The sequence below is a fragment of the Mustela putorius genome, unplaced genomic scaffold (assembly GCF_011764305.1).
Source record: "Mustela putorius furo isolate JIRA1106 unplaced genomic scaffold, ASM1176430v1.1 tig00000698_pilon_pilon_pilon, whole genome shotgun sequence".
NCBI lineage: Eukaryota > Metazoa > Chordata > Mammalia > Carnivora > Mustelidae > Mustela > Mustela putorius.
The window spans coordinates 1,601,488-1,615,520 of record NW_025421449.1 but is presented as its reverse complement, the minus strand read 5'-3'; the positions used below and the strand labels follow the sequence as shown (position 1 = coordinate 1,615,520).

The window sequence follows — 14,033 nt, the reverse complement described above, 5'->3', positions numbered from 1 at the left end:
TTCCTGCACCATTCTCACACCAGAAGCTTTGCTCTCGTGGTACCTGCTGGCTGAGCCACACAGGCTTCTGCCTTTCTGCTCCATCTGGGGCTCCCCTTCCTCCCAGCTAAGTCTAAGGCCTCCCGGGGGCTCATGGGTCCTGGCCCGGCACGGCGGAGGGCCAGTCTGTGGTTTGGGGCGTGGAGGCAGGGTGCCGTCTGGAACCCTGGGGGCACCAGGAGAGAGCTGTGGCTTCGGGACATCGTGGGGTTTGCTCTATGATCTCAGCGGTGTCCCGTCTTTCTCCTCAACCTCTTTTTCCTCCCCATGAAAATGCCAAACCTATGGGGCAGGGATGCGAATTCAGGACGGACAGGAAGGAGATGGGGTTGGAGATGACAGTCAGTGACAAATGGAGGTCAAGGGCAGATGAGTCAGTGGGTGCCTGGGTGGCTCAGTGGGTCAGGCGTCTGCCTTCAGCTCAGGTCATGATCTCAGTGTCCTGGGATCGAGCCCCGCATCGGGCTCTCTGCTCAGCAAAGAGCTTGCTTCTCTCTCTCCTTCTGCCTGCCACTCCCCCTGCTTGTGCTCTCTCTCTCTCTCTTTTTCTTTCAAATAAATAAATAAATAAAATCTTTAAGAAAAAAAAATAGTAGAGGAGTCAAGACTAATCCACTGTGTCAGAGAAGGGAGTGGCACTCAGGAAAGGAAGGAGGGCATCCCCTGTCTCTGTGAGTTGAGCCCCAGATGAAGTGCCAGCCGGGGCTCCAAATGCCAGCAGTGACAGGACAGGGTGAGCCCTCTGCAGCAGCTGCCTGCGTCTGAAGGCATCTGAAGGCTGGGCACGGCACCACGGGGTCCTGACAGACTGCATCCCAGCTCAGCCTCCCCGCTCAGGTCTCAAGAGCTGTGGCCTTCAGGCCAGGCCGCAGTTCCCACAGGCTTACCAGCAGAAGGGGAGACTGGTCCTACCTGGCCTCCAGCTTTTCCGCTGCCCTCATCCCTTCTCTGCCATCTTCTGGGAAGTCCTATGCACCCTCCTGCTTGCCAAAGCTAGCACTTCTTCCGACCTCTCTCCTCCATGACTGGGCCTTGGTGCTGGCGTGCCGGGAAGCTCCCCAGGACAGTTAACACCCCTTTATTGCCAAACAGCCGCTGCCTGGCCTTGACCTTAGAAGAGGGGCCAGGTTTTCCATCCTCTGCTTCCTTCCCAGCCTCATCACCTGACGTCCTAATACCTACCACCTGTCTCCCTGGAAAAAAATCACCCATTTTCAGGACTCTATGCCTTTTTTTTTTTTTTTTTTTTTTTTTGAGAGAGAGAGAGAGAGAGAGGGAGAATCTCAAATAAGCTCCTTGCTTGCCAGCAAGTCAGGCTCCACACCCTGATGTCAGGCATGGAGCTGAGGTGGGACTCGATCTCACGATCCTGATATCATGACCTGAGCTGAAGTCAAGAGTCAGATGCTTAGCCACCTGAGCCACCCAGGACTCTATCTCTCTCTGTTGTTCCCTCAACTGGACCCCCTGTTCATTGTTAGGGGTCGTGGTAAAATATCTCCTCTATGAAGCTTTTCACTATGCCCGTCACCCAGGGCTGGTTCCTGGGTGCAGTGAGGGACCACTTGGCATTTGTGATCGACGTGTACAAATTCATGTCTGCCTGGGATGGTTCACCCCAGTCCTCCTTGGGCTAAGTCTCTGAATTCTGCAAAACGCCCAGAATCTTTAGCTCCCAACACAGGAGCCCTTCCTCACCCTGGCCCACTAGGACCTTGGCGCCACAGGCAAGGTGAGTGGAGCCGTCCTCAGGAAGTAAACACAGCGGAGTCACTGCCACAGGCTCCACATTCTGGGAAATCCCTCTTGCAGGCCATTAACTGTGTCTGCCATGGGCCTGGTACGAGGCTAAAACTTTCCATTTTTCCTCTATTCAATCTCCAAGACTCCTCTCCAATGTGACGATGGATTTTACTCCTGTTTCACAGGTGAACAAACTGGCTCAGGGAGGCCACGTATGACCGCCAAGGTCATGCCGAGCAGGGACTGGAACGTAGGTCTTTGTTAAAGCCCAGGTACTCATCCCACTAAGCCAACGCCAAGCATCCGATGGGCAGATTCTCAAGCCCCTCTCAGCTGGAGGGCCCTCAGGTCCGTGCTGCATCAGGGTGAAGGGGTCAACATAGGAGGGCAGGAGGAAGGAGCTGAGCAGGGCCCTGCCAGCCTGCAGAGATCTGCTCTGTGGCCAGCAGAGGGCGCCACAGGACCTTGTCAGAACACGAAGGAGTCAGAGCCCCCTCTTTGGGAGCCCCAGCTGAGGGGCTCTGTCACTCTCTCCTTCAGAGGAACAGGCTCTCCTGCTAACATTCCAGCTGGCCCAACCAGGTTGACTTAGCCCTGAAGACACCCGGGAGACAGAGTTCCCATGGTTGGGGAGGTACAAGTGGGAGCTTGGCCCTTCCTCTTTCCCTCAGCCTTTCCTCAATGCCGGTGTCCGCCTCCTCTCGCTTCCATCTGGGGCAACTGGCCGGGAGTCAGGGAGGCTGTGTGACCTTGGGTACGCCTCTCTCCCTCTCGGGGCCAGGATTCTCCTCTGCGAAGTGAGTTAGACTCCAGACCATCTACCCACCACGGCTCTACCCCTTTCTCCAGCCACCTCCAGCCCTGCCTACCTGAGGCCTTTCGCTGGGAGAGAGGTTGGAGCTGGGGGAGGGGACGTTGGGTCTGTTGGTGGCTGCAGAGCAAGGCTGTGGAGATGGGAGTTTAGCTGTGGGGGAAAATGCTGGTCTAGGACGGGTCTCAGTGGGTCTCTGCCTCCTACTCAGAGGGACAGCTGTAAATGCTTCAGCAAAGGTGGGGCGGGGGTGGGTTCTGCTCCAGCCCCATCTCTGGGCTTCTGTCTCCAATCTCAGCAGGAGCAGTGTAGAGTAAGCCCAGGGGAGTGAGGGTTTCCTGCTAATTGGGGTTGTCCTCAGCCTTTGTGGGCTTGTAGGCAAAGACAAAACCACCCTCTCCAGGGAAATCCGGGCCCCCTGGAGCCTTGTAAGGAGGCAGCCCTCCTCGTTAGCAGGGCTGACCTTCGCCCCTTCCCTCCCCTCTGGGTCAAGTCTCTTAATTCTACGGATGACCCAGGATGTCTTGATCCCATCTCGGGCCTCCCTCACTCCCACCCTTGCGTCGGGCAGGAAGCAGGGGTGCCCCCGGCTGACCCCGCCCGGCAGGCTCATTCCACTCTCATCAGGAGGGGCTTACCCCAGCCTGACCTCTGCCCCAGGGACTGGCCCAGTCTGACACCAGGAAGCACTGGTTCTTGGATCTTTGAGGTGAGACAGGACTGTGTCATTGTCAAGGACTTCGGGGTGCCTGTGGACAAGGGCACCTGTCTGCAGGGGGTGAGAAGGGGGTTTCTGGCAGCTATGGCTAAAGGGGGGACCATGACTTCTGTTCGCACAGTTTTCCCCCTTCCCCCTTGGTATGTATTTGTGAGGGTCCTTTCCCCCATTTCCCTTCTTAAGAATGTTCCTGTTTAAAAGGTTTAAGTTTGGAATTGGGCTGAATTTAGATTCACTAACTTGCAAGTGTCTTCTTCTTAAGTACAGAGAGAATTCTCATAGTCTGCCCAACTCCAAGGTCCCCAGTTTATCCCCTCTATCTTTGCCTTCTCTATCCTCCCAAAAGGACCCCGGGAGCTCCCCCGGTGGGCTCCTAGAGACCCCATCTGTCCACTCTGCAGCTGGGGAGCTGGGCACTCTGCCCATTGCCCAGGGGCCTGAAGCATGGATGGCAGAGGCTGCTGGCAAACCAGGTCGGAGACCCTCAGGCCAGAACACCCCACCACCGAGGATCCTGGCTGCCAAGAACCCATGCCTGATTCCTGGCCAGAAAGGGGTAGATTCCAGTTACTGTGGCTAAGAAAGTTCTGGGTGAGCACGGGTGGGTAGAGAGGGGGCTGCCTGGAATGACCTTGAAGGCCGTCCCAGCCCTGCCTTTCACGATGCCACTGACTCTCCAGTTGGGCAGAGAGCGCCTTGCACCATCAGTAGGTTTTCTATTCCGGTCCCAGCTTCCAGGTGGAGGGACCCCCTGGTTACTGAGACGGGATGAAAGCCAGCTCCTTGAAGCCCCAAATGGCCACGCTCCTGACCTGTGGGAGTGGCCTCTTAATTGGTGATTTACTGTTTGTTGAAAAAGCAGGGCAGGGACTTGGCAAGACGACACAGTCTGGAGGGAGGTGGGGGGCTTCAAGGTCAGCTCCCCAGCCACACAGAGGCCAGGCTGGAGGAGTGCAGGGAGATGAATGGACCTCGCTCCGGTGAGTCTCCCTAGTAGCCCAGCGCCCTGGGGAGGGCCGGGATGAAGCCGCTTCACACACAGACCCTTTGTTCTCTGTAGGGAGGAGGAAGGCCTGTGTGAGGGCTGTTGGGGGTTGTGGGGGGAGGCCAGCAGGGGGCTCAGGCCTGGGCCTGGACCAGGGCCCTTTCCTGAGCTGGGAAAGCCCGTGAGGCGGGCTCATGTCTCTTTCTGCCCTAAAGGGTTCCTAGGCCTCCCTTCCAGGAAAAGGCAGCTCATTTCCTTCTTCGCCGCCCTGGCCAGCTCCAGACAGGAGAGGACTGGGACGGGGGAGATGCCAGCTCCTCTGGTAATTAGGACCGGCAGGAAGTAATCTGGGGAATTACCGGGGTCAGGCGCCCCATCGAAGGCCAGGGCTTTGGAAGGGCAGCTGGCTTGTAATCTCGATTTGAGATCAGTTGATTTTGTAGTTAGCTCCAAAAAGAAAAGTCAGCTCTAATTAATCTGTGGGTTTTGGAGTGTGGGAGAAACAGGGCCCAGAGAGCACAAGCTGGGGGCTGGAGGCCGGCGGGTTGAGACTCTCAGCCCCCGAGAGGTCTCATTTCTGAGGCCCATGCCTCAGATCTCTGGTCGGCTTTATTTTAAATGGTCTGGATGTCCCCAGGGGGATTTCATGGTTGTGAAAGAAAGTGCTGTCCCCATCCTAGGAGACCCGGCCATCTACGGAGTCCTTCGCCTGGAGCGCTCTGCTGCGCACGAATGCCGTGTGAGGCCTGGGGTTCCTCAGGCCCTCTGAGAGCAAGAGGGGTCCAGTGCTGGGGGACAAGCTGAGACAAGCTGCCTTTTCCTGCCTTTAATGGGAGTCTCAGGACCTTGCTAAGTCCTTATGGAAATCATCTGGGGGATCAGTGCCCATGCCCGACACTCCACTTCCTGGGTTCTTTGACTGAAACGCATCAAGGACCCCAAGGTTGGCTCACAGAGAGCCTAGGAAGCTCAGAGAAAAGCCTGAATCCAGCCCTAGCCTTTTCCCTCAGGAAAGAGATCAGCCCAGCTCCCACCTTCTTTCCTTCTAGGAGAGGAGACCCTACGGGAAAGTGGAAATTGCGACGCCCGCTCCCTTTTCTGGCTCAGAAGGCCCACGTAGTAAAGTCATTCGGGGCAAGGATTTGGGATAAGACGCAACTGGTTTTACTACTTCCTGGCTGTGGACCTTCCAGACCTCTGTGGGCCTCAGTTTGCTCATCTGTGAAACAGGACCAAAAATAAAGCCTTCCTCTCCAGGTTGTTCTAAGGATTCAGTAATATGATGTGGGGCCAGTGGCACGCCCACAGCTGGCCTGTCCAAAAGGCCAGTGAGGCAGTTGTAACAATGCTAGCTGTCGTTCTGCAAACACGTGTCCACCCATGTAGCCCCTTGCTCTGCGCGGCAGAGTGGAATGATCAGGCCTTTTGCAGATGGATTGAGGAGAGGCGAGAAAGCCCAGTAGGGCAGTCAGAGTCAGCCGGACCAGCACCAACACCCTTATACATAAGCTCCCAGCAGGTTTTGTGACCCACATACAGTCGGACATACCCACCATTCCCCTTGAAAGAGAGCCAAGGAGTAATGTTTGAAACACACTTTGTGTCTTACAACTTACTTCAAGTCGATGAGCGGTCATTAATTCGGATCACATTGGCACCACGTGGGCGAGTGAGCAGCCCCCCCTTGGGTATTTGGGTGGAAGGGCTGGTCCCAAGCAGAGCTGGGGGCAGCGCAGGGTCTGCTGGCCCCACTGGCCTTTGATCCGAAGGAGCTAGAAAGGAAGCCTGCCCTGCTGGCCTGGCTGGCCTTTGGGAGGATGCTGCGCTGTCCAGCTGCCCTGGGGGCAGCGACAGTAGCAGCAGCCATGATGATGGGTGGAACTCTCATTAGCAAACTCCACAGGCCAGGAAACATCTTTGCTAAGAGTTAAAGTCTACCTTTGCTGAAAGAAAGGGATACCTGCAAGCGGACTGAGTCTCCAGGACAGGGCAATGAAGCAGGTGCGGAGTGTCCTTCCCTTTCCTCATGGGCTCCCCTTATACCCCAAACACAGGGGCGGTTCCATGCTTCTGTCCAGCTAGGCAATACCTGCCCCCCACCCCCAGCACTCATTCCTTCCTCCCTGGATGGTGGGGTGAGGGCAAACTCATCTTCCCAGGAGCCAGCTGTCTCCCCACACCTCCATGCCCCATTCTAAGCCGAGAGAGGAGGAGAGAGAAAAAGAGAAAACCGACGGACAAAGAAGGAGCTCGGGAGATAAGCCTCCGTGCTCCGGTGAAGGCACAGGGAGGAGGGTTGCTGCACAGTTAGCTCAGCCTAGCTGAGACCCTCTGCGGAGGCACTCACTTCTGTGCCTGAACAAGACTAGCCTCTGGGCTTGGCTGTGTGAGACCTGGCTTCCAGTTCCAGCATGACCCCTTAGCAGCTGTACCACCGTGGCTAGAGCAGCAACTTCTCATCGACACTGGGCGTGGGGGCAGGGGGGGTGATGAGCTCTAACGGGCCATGGAAAGGACCAGGTGGGATGGGGACTGAGTGAAGTTGGGCTGAACCAGAGAGGACAAATATCGCCGCACTTGGCCCTGGGCATTCGCCTCTTTATCTCAGAGCTCTGACGGGAAGCAAACTTCTGCCTGGAGATAGTGGTCATTGACTCAAGACACCCGAGGCCCCAGTGGGGCCAGGACTGTGGGACGGGCACCTGTAGCCTGTGCGAGTCACCTGACACCACAACCTTAAATTCAGGCCTCTCTATCCTCAGGACAGTAGACACCCCCCAACCCAGCTCCTTTCCGGATGAACCAGATTTCCAGATGGCCCACAAATACAGATGACCGCCAGCCACTGGCATCCCCCTGACCCTGGGGGGACCTCTGCCTGCACCAGGAGGCAGCAAACCTTGAGAGTCTGTGTGTGTGGATGGAAGCAACCACAAAGGCTATCGTTTCCACTTCCTGACACAATACAAACTTCTCAGTGTATGTAGGGCTAATGAACGGTCCCCAGGTTTTGCCATTTCATCCCTCCCCCGACCCCCAAGCACCCATAAACCAATGAGGTGAGGGCAGCTGCCCGATTACAGAGTGAGAGAAATGTGCTCTCCCGTGCAATCCATCCTTTTCCCATATCCATACCCCCCAATTCTTTGTCCTCCTGTCTTCTCCTGGAGCCCGGGTCCAGGGTCCGGAGTGCTGCGTGGGGCTCCCTGCGGTTGGTGCCCCCGGGAAGGACCCACGCCTGGGCTTGAGTTGCTGCTCTGCCCCTGGCGAGGCAGGAACCTTTGGGCAAGCCTCTGGTGCCTCGTTTGTTAGATGGGAGAAGAGTAGCAGCCTCACAGGGCGGTCCCAGGGTAGGACAGCCTGGGCCCATGGTAGGCATTTAGTAAGTGGTGACTCTGGCTAAGATTATTTTTATTATTGTTAATGTAATGACCACCTCTGGGCTTTTGTTCAAATTGTTTCCTGTCTAAAATGCCATGTGCCTTCAGATTTGGTGGTTGAAGGACCACAGAGGTGGGTTAAAAATGGCCACAAATGCTTTGCTATCCCTCTCCCTCACCGCACCATCGCCGCACGACTTGGCTATGTGACTTGCAGGACCCCAGAAAGTGTGATGTCTGTAGATGCTTTGGGGAAGCTCTCGTGTACTCAGACTTGGCAGGTTTGAACACTGCCCTGGGCCTACTACGCCGGAAGACAATCTGTGTAGCCTACTGGGGGCCGAGAGGGTGTTGGCGGGGAGAACAGCCCCCCCAGACAATGGCCCGCACCAGCCACCCAACATGCGGATTAGACTGCTTGGCCCGGCTGGCCCCTCCTTCCATCATCCAGTGCAACTGAATGAGTGAGCCCAGAGGACAGTGGCAGAGCTCCCAGATGTGCGCCCACAGACCCAGAATGAGAGAGAAAACATCCTGTGAAGCCGGGACGTTTGGGATGGTTTCTGTAACATACACCCACCAGGCACCAGGATGGAGCTCGCAGGCTGTCTTCTCCCAGAAGACTTCCCAGACTCCTCCCAACCTGGACCTGACCTCTGTACTCGTCTGCCCACCCATATTCACACAATGCTTTGTGATGATCGATTAGCACAATCTGCCTTCGCTGCGTTATTTGTACAGGAGTCCTTCTGTCTCTCTAGACCGGGAGTTTCCAGAAAGCAGGGCTGGGCCCCTCAGCCCCAGAGCCCCACCAGCCTCAGTGTGGCGCTCTGTGCAGAGCGGGCCCTGGTCATCTGCCACCTGGCCTGCCTTGGTGGAGACACAGGGATGCAGGTTGGTGGTAGGAGTCCCACCGGGGTCTGAGGTCGGGCCAGGCCACTGATGGCCTGAGGCCCTGCCCCTCTGAGCCTCCCCTCCTCTCCCACAACTGGAGACACGAACTCCTGTCCAGCCCACCTCACGAAGGTGAGGTTCACCCCAGGCAAGCGCGTGTGCAAACATGCGTGAACAAGACCAAGTCCTGCCCTTGTGGACGCTATGGTGGAGCCCAACGTGGGTTACCATGGAAGGCAAGGGTCCTTCCCCCTCCTTCCTCCTTACCTTCCGGCCGTGGTAGCCCTGGACTCCTGGGTCTCCCTGGGGGAACAAAGAGAAAACCATCAGTGGGATTTCCCCAGATGCTCCATTCTGGCTTCACTCTTACCCTCACATTGCTGTTTCTTGTCTTCTCAATGACTGCCAGTCCTCCAGCCCTCCCTGGTATAAGAGCTCTGCGTCCTTGGAAACCAACAGGGACTCTTCTCTTCAGAACACATCTCCACCTGCAGATGCATGGTGGAAAGGGTCCACCTGGCAGGGGCCAGGAGACCTAGATTCTGGTTTTGATTTCACCATCGACTCTCTGCCAAACCTGGACCAGTCCCTTCCCTAGCAAGGGCTCTCAGCCGCCACACATACAAATGGTTGGACAGGCTCAGTGCTTTGCAGCTTCTGGTCCCCAGAACCCTAGGGTCCCCCGCTTCAGAGGGAGAGCTGGTTTGATGTGGTGGGTTTCCAGAAAGGACACTGGCATCCCATCGGGCCTAAGAGGCCCGACGATCCCGTATGTCCCTTCTAGTTCTGAATCCATAGGAAAGCCTCTCTTATTGGGATGTTGTGACAGAGCCCTGGCCTGTCACAAGCTAGAGTATTCAAGCTAGAGTTTCCAACCAGACTCAGCTCCTCGGAGATGGGGACTGCAGCCTCTGTACCAGTCACAGTGCCTGATATGACCAGGCACACACGAATGCAAGCTCTGTGGGACCCAAGCAGTTCCCAAGAGGAGGGTGGCACTGTGAAGGGAGCCAGGTGGGACCCAGCGCTCACGGAGGTCACGCTCAGCTCCGCACTCGGGAGCTGGCAGGGCCGTCTACCCTCCCCCACCGGCAGAGAGCGCTCCCACCCACACCGCATCAGGAAGGGCCCTCACCTTTGGTCCAGGAGGCCCGGGTAAGCCCTGTGGAAGCAAGAACAAGGTGAGTGGAGATGGAATCTAGTGGCGAACAGGGCATGTCAGCATGTCCACTGCGGGGGCTCGGGACAGAGGAGCGCTCCAGGGGTTCTGAGCTCTGGATGTGCTAGAGAATAGAGCTCGAGAATCCTGGAACGGTGTCAGAAACCTGCGGAGGGCGCTTGGGGATGACAGGCTCACAGCTCCCTTTGGAGCCAACGTGGGCGCCGTGGGCATCTCGGCTGTGCTCGCCCACTGGAAAATAGGTCAGCGGCAGCCGGTTAAAATGACAGTGTGGTTTGGTCTGCGCCCCTGCCCTCCCGCCTCCTAATTGGGTCCCCTCCCTGGGGCGCCGACCTTGCCCAACAGAGCCTTGGTTTTGCCTTTGGCCCTGCCAGCTTTCAGGGGAGGCTTCTGTCTCCTTCGGCCCGGGGCGCTGTAACCACAGCACTCAGCCGTGGGGAGGTGGTGTGGGCCCCGGGCCTGCGGGAGCGGCGAGAGCCGGCTGGCTCCGCTGCGGTCTGGGGCCGAGGTTTGGGCAGCACACATGGGCTGGAGAAAAGCAAGATGGCCAAGTCTGGTCTGTGTCCTTGGGTTTCAAAACATGCTTCCTGGGTTTTTTTCTTTACAAACAACCTAACGAAGAAAACCACCGGGCTTGGGTTCATTCAACAAGTGGGAACTCCACATGTCTGGGGGCAGGGTGTAGCGGTCAGCAAAGGAGCGGATTTTGAGTATTTCTTGGGGGTTCTCTCAGCATGGTTGGGTTTAGCTCCCTAAATTTCACTTCCTTTCGGGTTTCCCGTTTTTCCATCTACAAACCCAGGGAATTGGGACTAATCTTCCTTCCCGGGGTCCCAAAACACAGAAATATTTAAAATCCACTGTGGGGGTCAAGCTGCAGCAAGGAGAGTGGGGGAAATTAGGCTTTCACGCTGAGCGGAGCTGCCAAGCTGGGTGCCCTGGGTGGCCAGAGCTGCTGCCCGGCCCAGAGGGGCCCTCCACGGAGCCTCAGCACTGACAGCTAGAGCCTCCACGGGGCCCAGCAACAGGGGAAGCGGCCATGCTCCATGAATGACGGGGACCAGTGGCAGGGACACGGCCAACCTAGCCATTCCAATGCTGGGCATCTATTATATGGGGAGCACCAGAGAGGGACACAAACATTTACATTCAGGATCTATATCACAGAAGGGAACTCATTAACTGCTCGGAAATCAGCCCAGCAGCCCCAAAATCCAGATCACGGGAGACTCCAGCCCAAAGTAAGGGTGTGGTTTGCGGTGTTAAATGAAAAACATAACGGGGCACAAACTGTTATATTACTCAGAACGTGACCAACCCGGAAAGTGTTTAGGGGCAGACAAGTCTAAGGAGAAACATGCCAGGCCCCTCCGAGATGTTAATGACGGTGAACTCGGGATATGGCAAAATAAACAATTCAAATCGTTTTCTCTGTCCGTGTTCCCAATTTTTCACACCGCATGCATGATGCTTTTGTCATAAGAAACATAACCGGGTTCTTTTTCAATCACATGAAAGAAACGTTATGAGACAGACTTTGTCCTTAATCCTGTCCCTTCAGTGACATAGGACATTTGTCTTGGCTCTAAGACCAAGAGAACCTGTTCTCTGCCAAGGAGGCCAGGTGCCGGCCCAGCTGCTCTGCTGTACCAACTAGGTCAAGAGAGCAGGGTCTTGGCTAGCACTTGGAAAAGGGGGACTTGGTAGACCCTGGGCTTGACCTACTCCTGCCTGAGCGTGGTCTTGCCTGGAGGAAGGGAGGCACCTGTTGGCACAGCACGACCCAGCAATTCTACCTCTGGGAATCTAAAACAGTGAAAGGGGCAGCCTCTGGAGGATTCCTTCCCTGGAAGGCAATGACTGCCATTGGGGTCTGGCCCCAGCAGCTGGGTCAGAACCGGAGTGTGATGGGTGAGTATGTCAGGGTGGGCAGCTTTTTGCACCAGCCCCCCACAGCCATTGACCTTGCCAAGGTGTTCTGCCCATTGGATGGGGACCTAGGTTTTTGTCAACGATGTAAGGTTTGGATGCTTCCAGAGAATGCTTGGGACAAATCTTGGGAGGGGGGTAAAGGAGAGAGGAAGGAGATACTTACTGATGGCCCCATGGGCCCTGGCAGTCCTGGGGGCCCCAGGGGTCCGCTCGGTCCAGGGGGGCCTGGTGGCCCTGGTGGGCCTTGGATGCCGGCCTGGCCCTGTTCCCCCTGATGTTGGTGGAAACAAGAGTTAGAGGGAGAGCCCTGGGCCCAGGGACCGCCTCCCGTCCCAGTGCCATGCACCCGGTGAAGGGCCCGTGGTGGGCTCTGGTGGGCAGGCGGTGTGGCGTGATGGTGGTGAGGCTGTGGTGGCGACTGCATGCAGGGACCCGTGGTAGCAAGGAGATGGTCAAGACATTAGGTCCCCAAGAGTGGGGTGTGGGGAGAGTCCAGAGAGGACCGGCTGCACAAACAGCCCCGGAGCAAGAGCCCTGCTGGGGGCAGAGACAGAGGCGTGAGCAAGGTGTCCCTGCCCAATAGTGGGCACGCTCCGGGCCCACTCAGATGCCCGGATCTAGCTCAGGGGGTCCTCAGCCCGGCCTGCCTCAGCCCCTCCCTCCATGTGACGGTGACATCCTCTGGCTACGCTGGGCCTCCCAGGCATCAAATGACGGCAGCAGTTCTTTGTTTCTGCTGTCTGATTCTCTAACCCCAGTGTCCAAGGGGGTCCTTAGGTTAGAGGCCATGGAAGTTGGTTTGGCTCACTAAAGAGTTGGACAAAAGATGTGGTGTATACATTTGGACTGGGGGCTTCTGATGTCACACCGGGAGCCCTGGCACAGGAGGCCCACATTCCCGAGGGCAGTCATACCCTTCAGGTGTGGCCTGGGTTCCCCAGGTGCCTCAGTCACCCTCCCCCATCCTTTCTGCCTGCGGCCTGCTTTGGTCTCTTCCGTCATCCATGCCCAGCCTCACAGGACAGTTGGGTTTGCAACCCTGAGCTTGGTTGACTTTGTCACTGTAAAGCACCGTATGCCTGCGTGGGTCTTCAGGAGAGTTCTTTCGTCCTGTCCCCACTCGTCAGTCAGCTGGTCTGAGCCCAGCCCCCGTCACCCACTGTGCCTGTGTCCAGGAGGGGCTGGAGACTCAGGGAGCTGGGGGTGGCATCGTGTTCCCTCAGGAGGAGGAGGAGAGAGCCTGGTCCATGTGATGCACCTCCTGGGGCTGGGGACCAACCGGGGTCATCCTAGATCTAGCCCAAAGCTGTCGTGTTGTTTTCTAAGTGAGCACTCCAGGGGCCATCTGGGCTCAGCTCCTGTGAGAAGGGGTCCATCCCTGCAGACAGACTAAAGCAGAAGAGCCTGACAGGTGTGCAAGCTCCAGGCTGGGCTGCTGGAAAACAAGGGTGGCCAGAACCGCAGGCTGGCCAGCCTTCTTGGTGAGCTCTCTGCAGCCCTCTGGGGCAGGAACAGGGGGCTGCAGTTTCCTGCTGGAGGAAAAGATGAGTAGAACAGGGTGAGCAACCTCAGGGCAAGAACTGGGAGATTCCAGCAGCACCTGCGGTCCCTCGCTGGGATGGGGTGTCCTAGTGCAGAGGGCACACAGCTCGGTCAGGCTGGGGCCCGGGCTCCATCCCCTCTACCCTCTGAGAAGACACTCAAAGGCACAGAGTGTCTGTGGGGGAGAGGCCCGGGGTAGAAATGGGTCACGAGGCCCATCGCACGGAAGAGAAAATAGGCTCAGAGAGGTTGAACTCCCTGGCTGAGAATCCCGTGGGGAGCTGGGACCCACACCTAGAACTCCAGACTGTTCTTAGTCATTCCAAATAAGCCCCCAGAAAAAAACCTGCTCACTGTCCAACTTTCTGCACTTTGGAAATGACCTCCAACACCATCTGCTAAGTACATCATATTTCATATAATTTCCTCTTTTGGCAAATGTTAGACTCAATATTTAAGTGTCTTACAGAGCCTGTAAAATCAATATTGGTTTATTGATAGGAAACGGACAGACCTTTTTACGTCCCATGATGGCTGGGGGCAGAAAAGCACTGTTCTCCAGGCAGACTCTATGGCGGGCCGAGCACGGGCCCCCACGCTTCCCTCTCTACTTTGGAAACCAGCTCAGAGCGGCACAGAAAGTTCTGGCTAGCCCATGCCTTGCTCTTGAAAAGGGAGGCCATAATGTGCAGGGGCCTGGATGGAGTTCTGGGCACCTCCTCAGTTTTTCTGTCCATAAGGTGGGCATGATGGGTGCCTAATGCAACTAAGGCCAGGAGATGGCTGCTGGGGGCTGAGGCGAGCGACAA

At 56.7% G+C, this 14,033-nt stretch overlaps 1 protein-coding gene across 10 annotated transcripts in view; it reads right to left on the bottom strand.

Annotated features, from left to right (window-relative positions):
• COL13A1 (collagen type XIII alpha 1 chain) overlaps positions 1–14,033 on the bottom strand; it is a 141,650-nt gene that overhangs the window by 39,525 nt on the left and 88,092 nt on the right. For all 10 annotated transcript variants that reach the window (XM_013044277.2, XM_013044283.2, XM_013044279.2 and 7 more), the window contains 3 exons: positions 11,846–11,953; positions 9,706–9,732; positions 8,838–8,873 (listed from right to left, as the gene is read on the bottom strand). In XM_013044277.2, the coding sequence (XP_012899731.1) occupies positions 8,838–8,873; positions 9,706–9,732; positions 11,846–11,953 (171 nt within the window). The remainder of the gene's footprint in view (positions 1–8,837; positions 8,874–9,705; positions 9,733–11,845; positions 11,954–14,033) is intronic.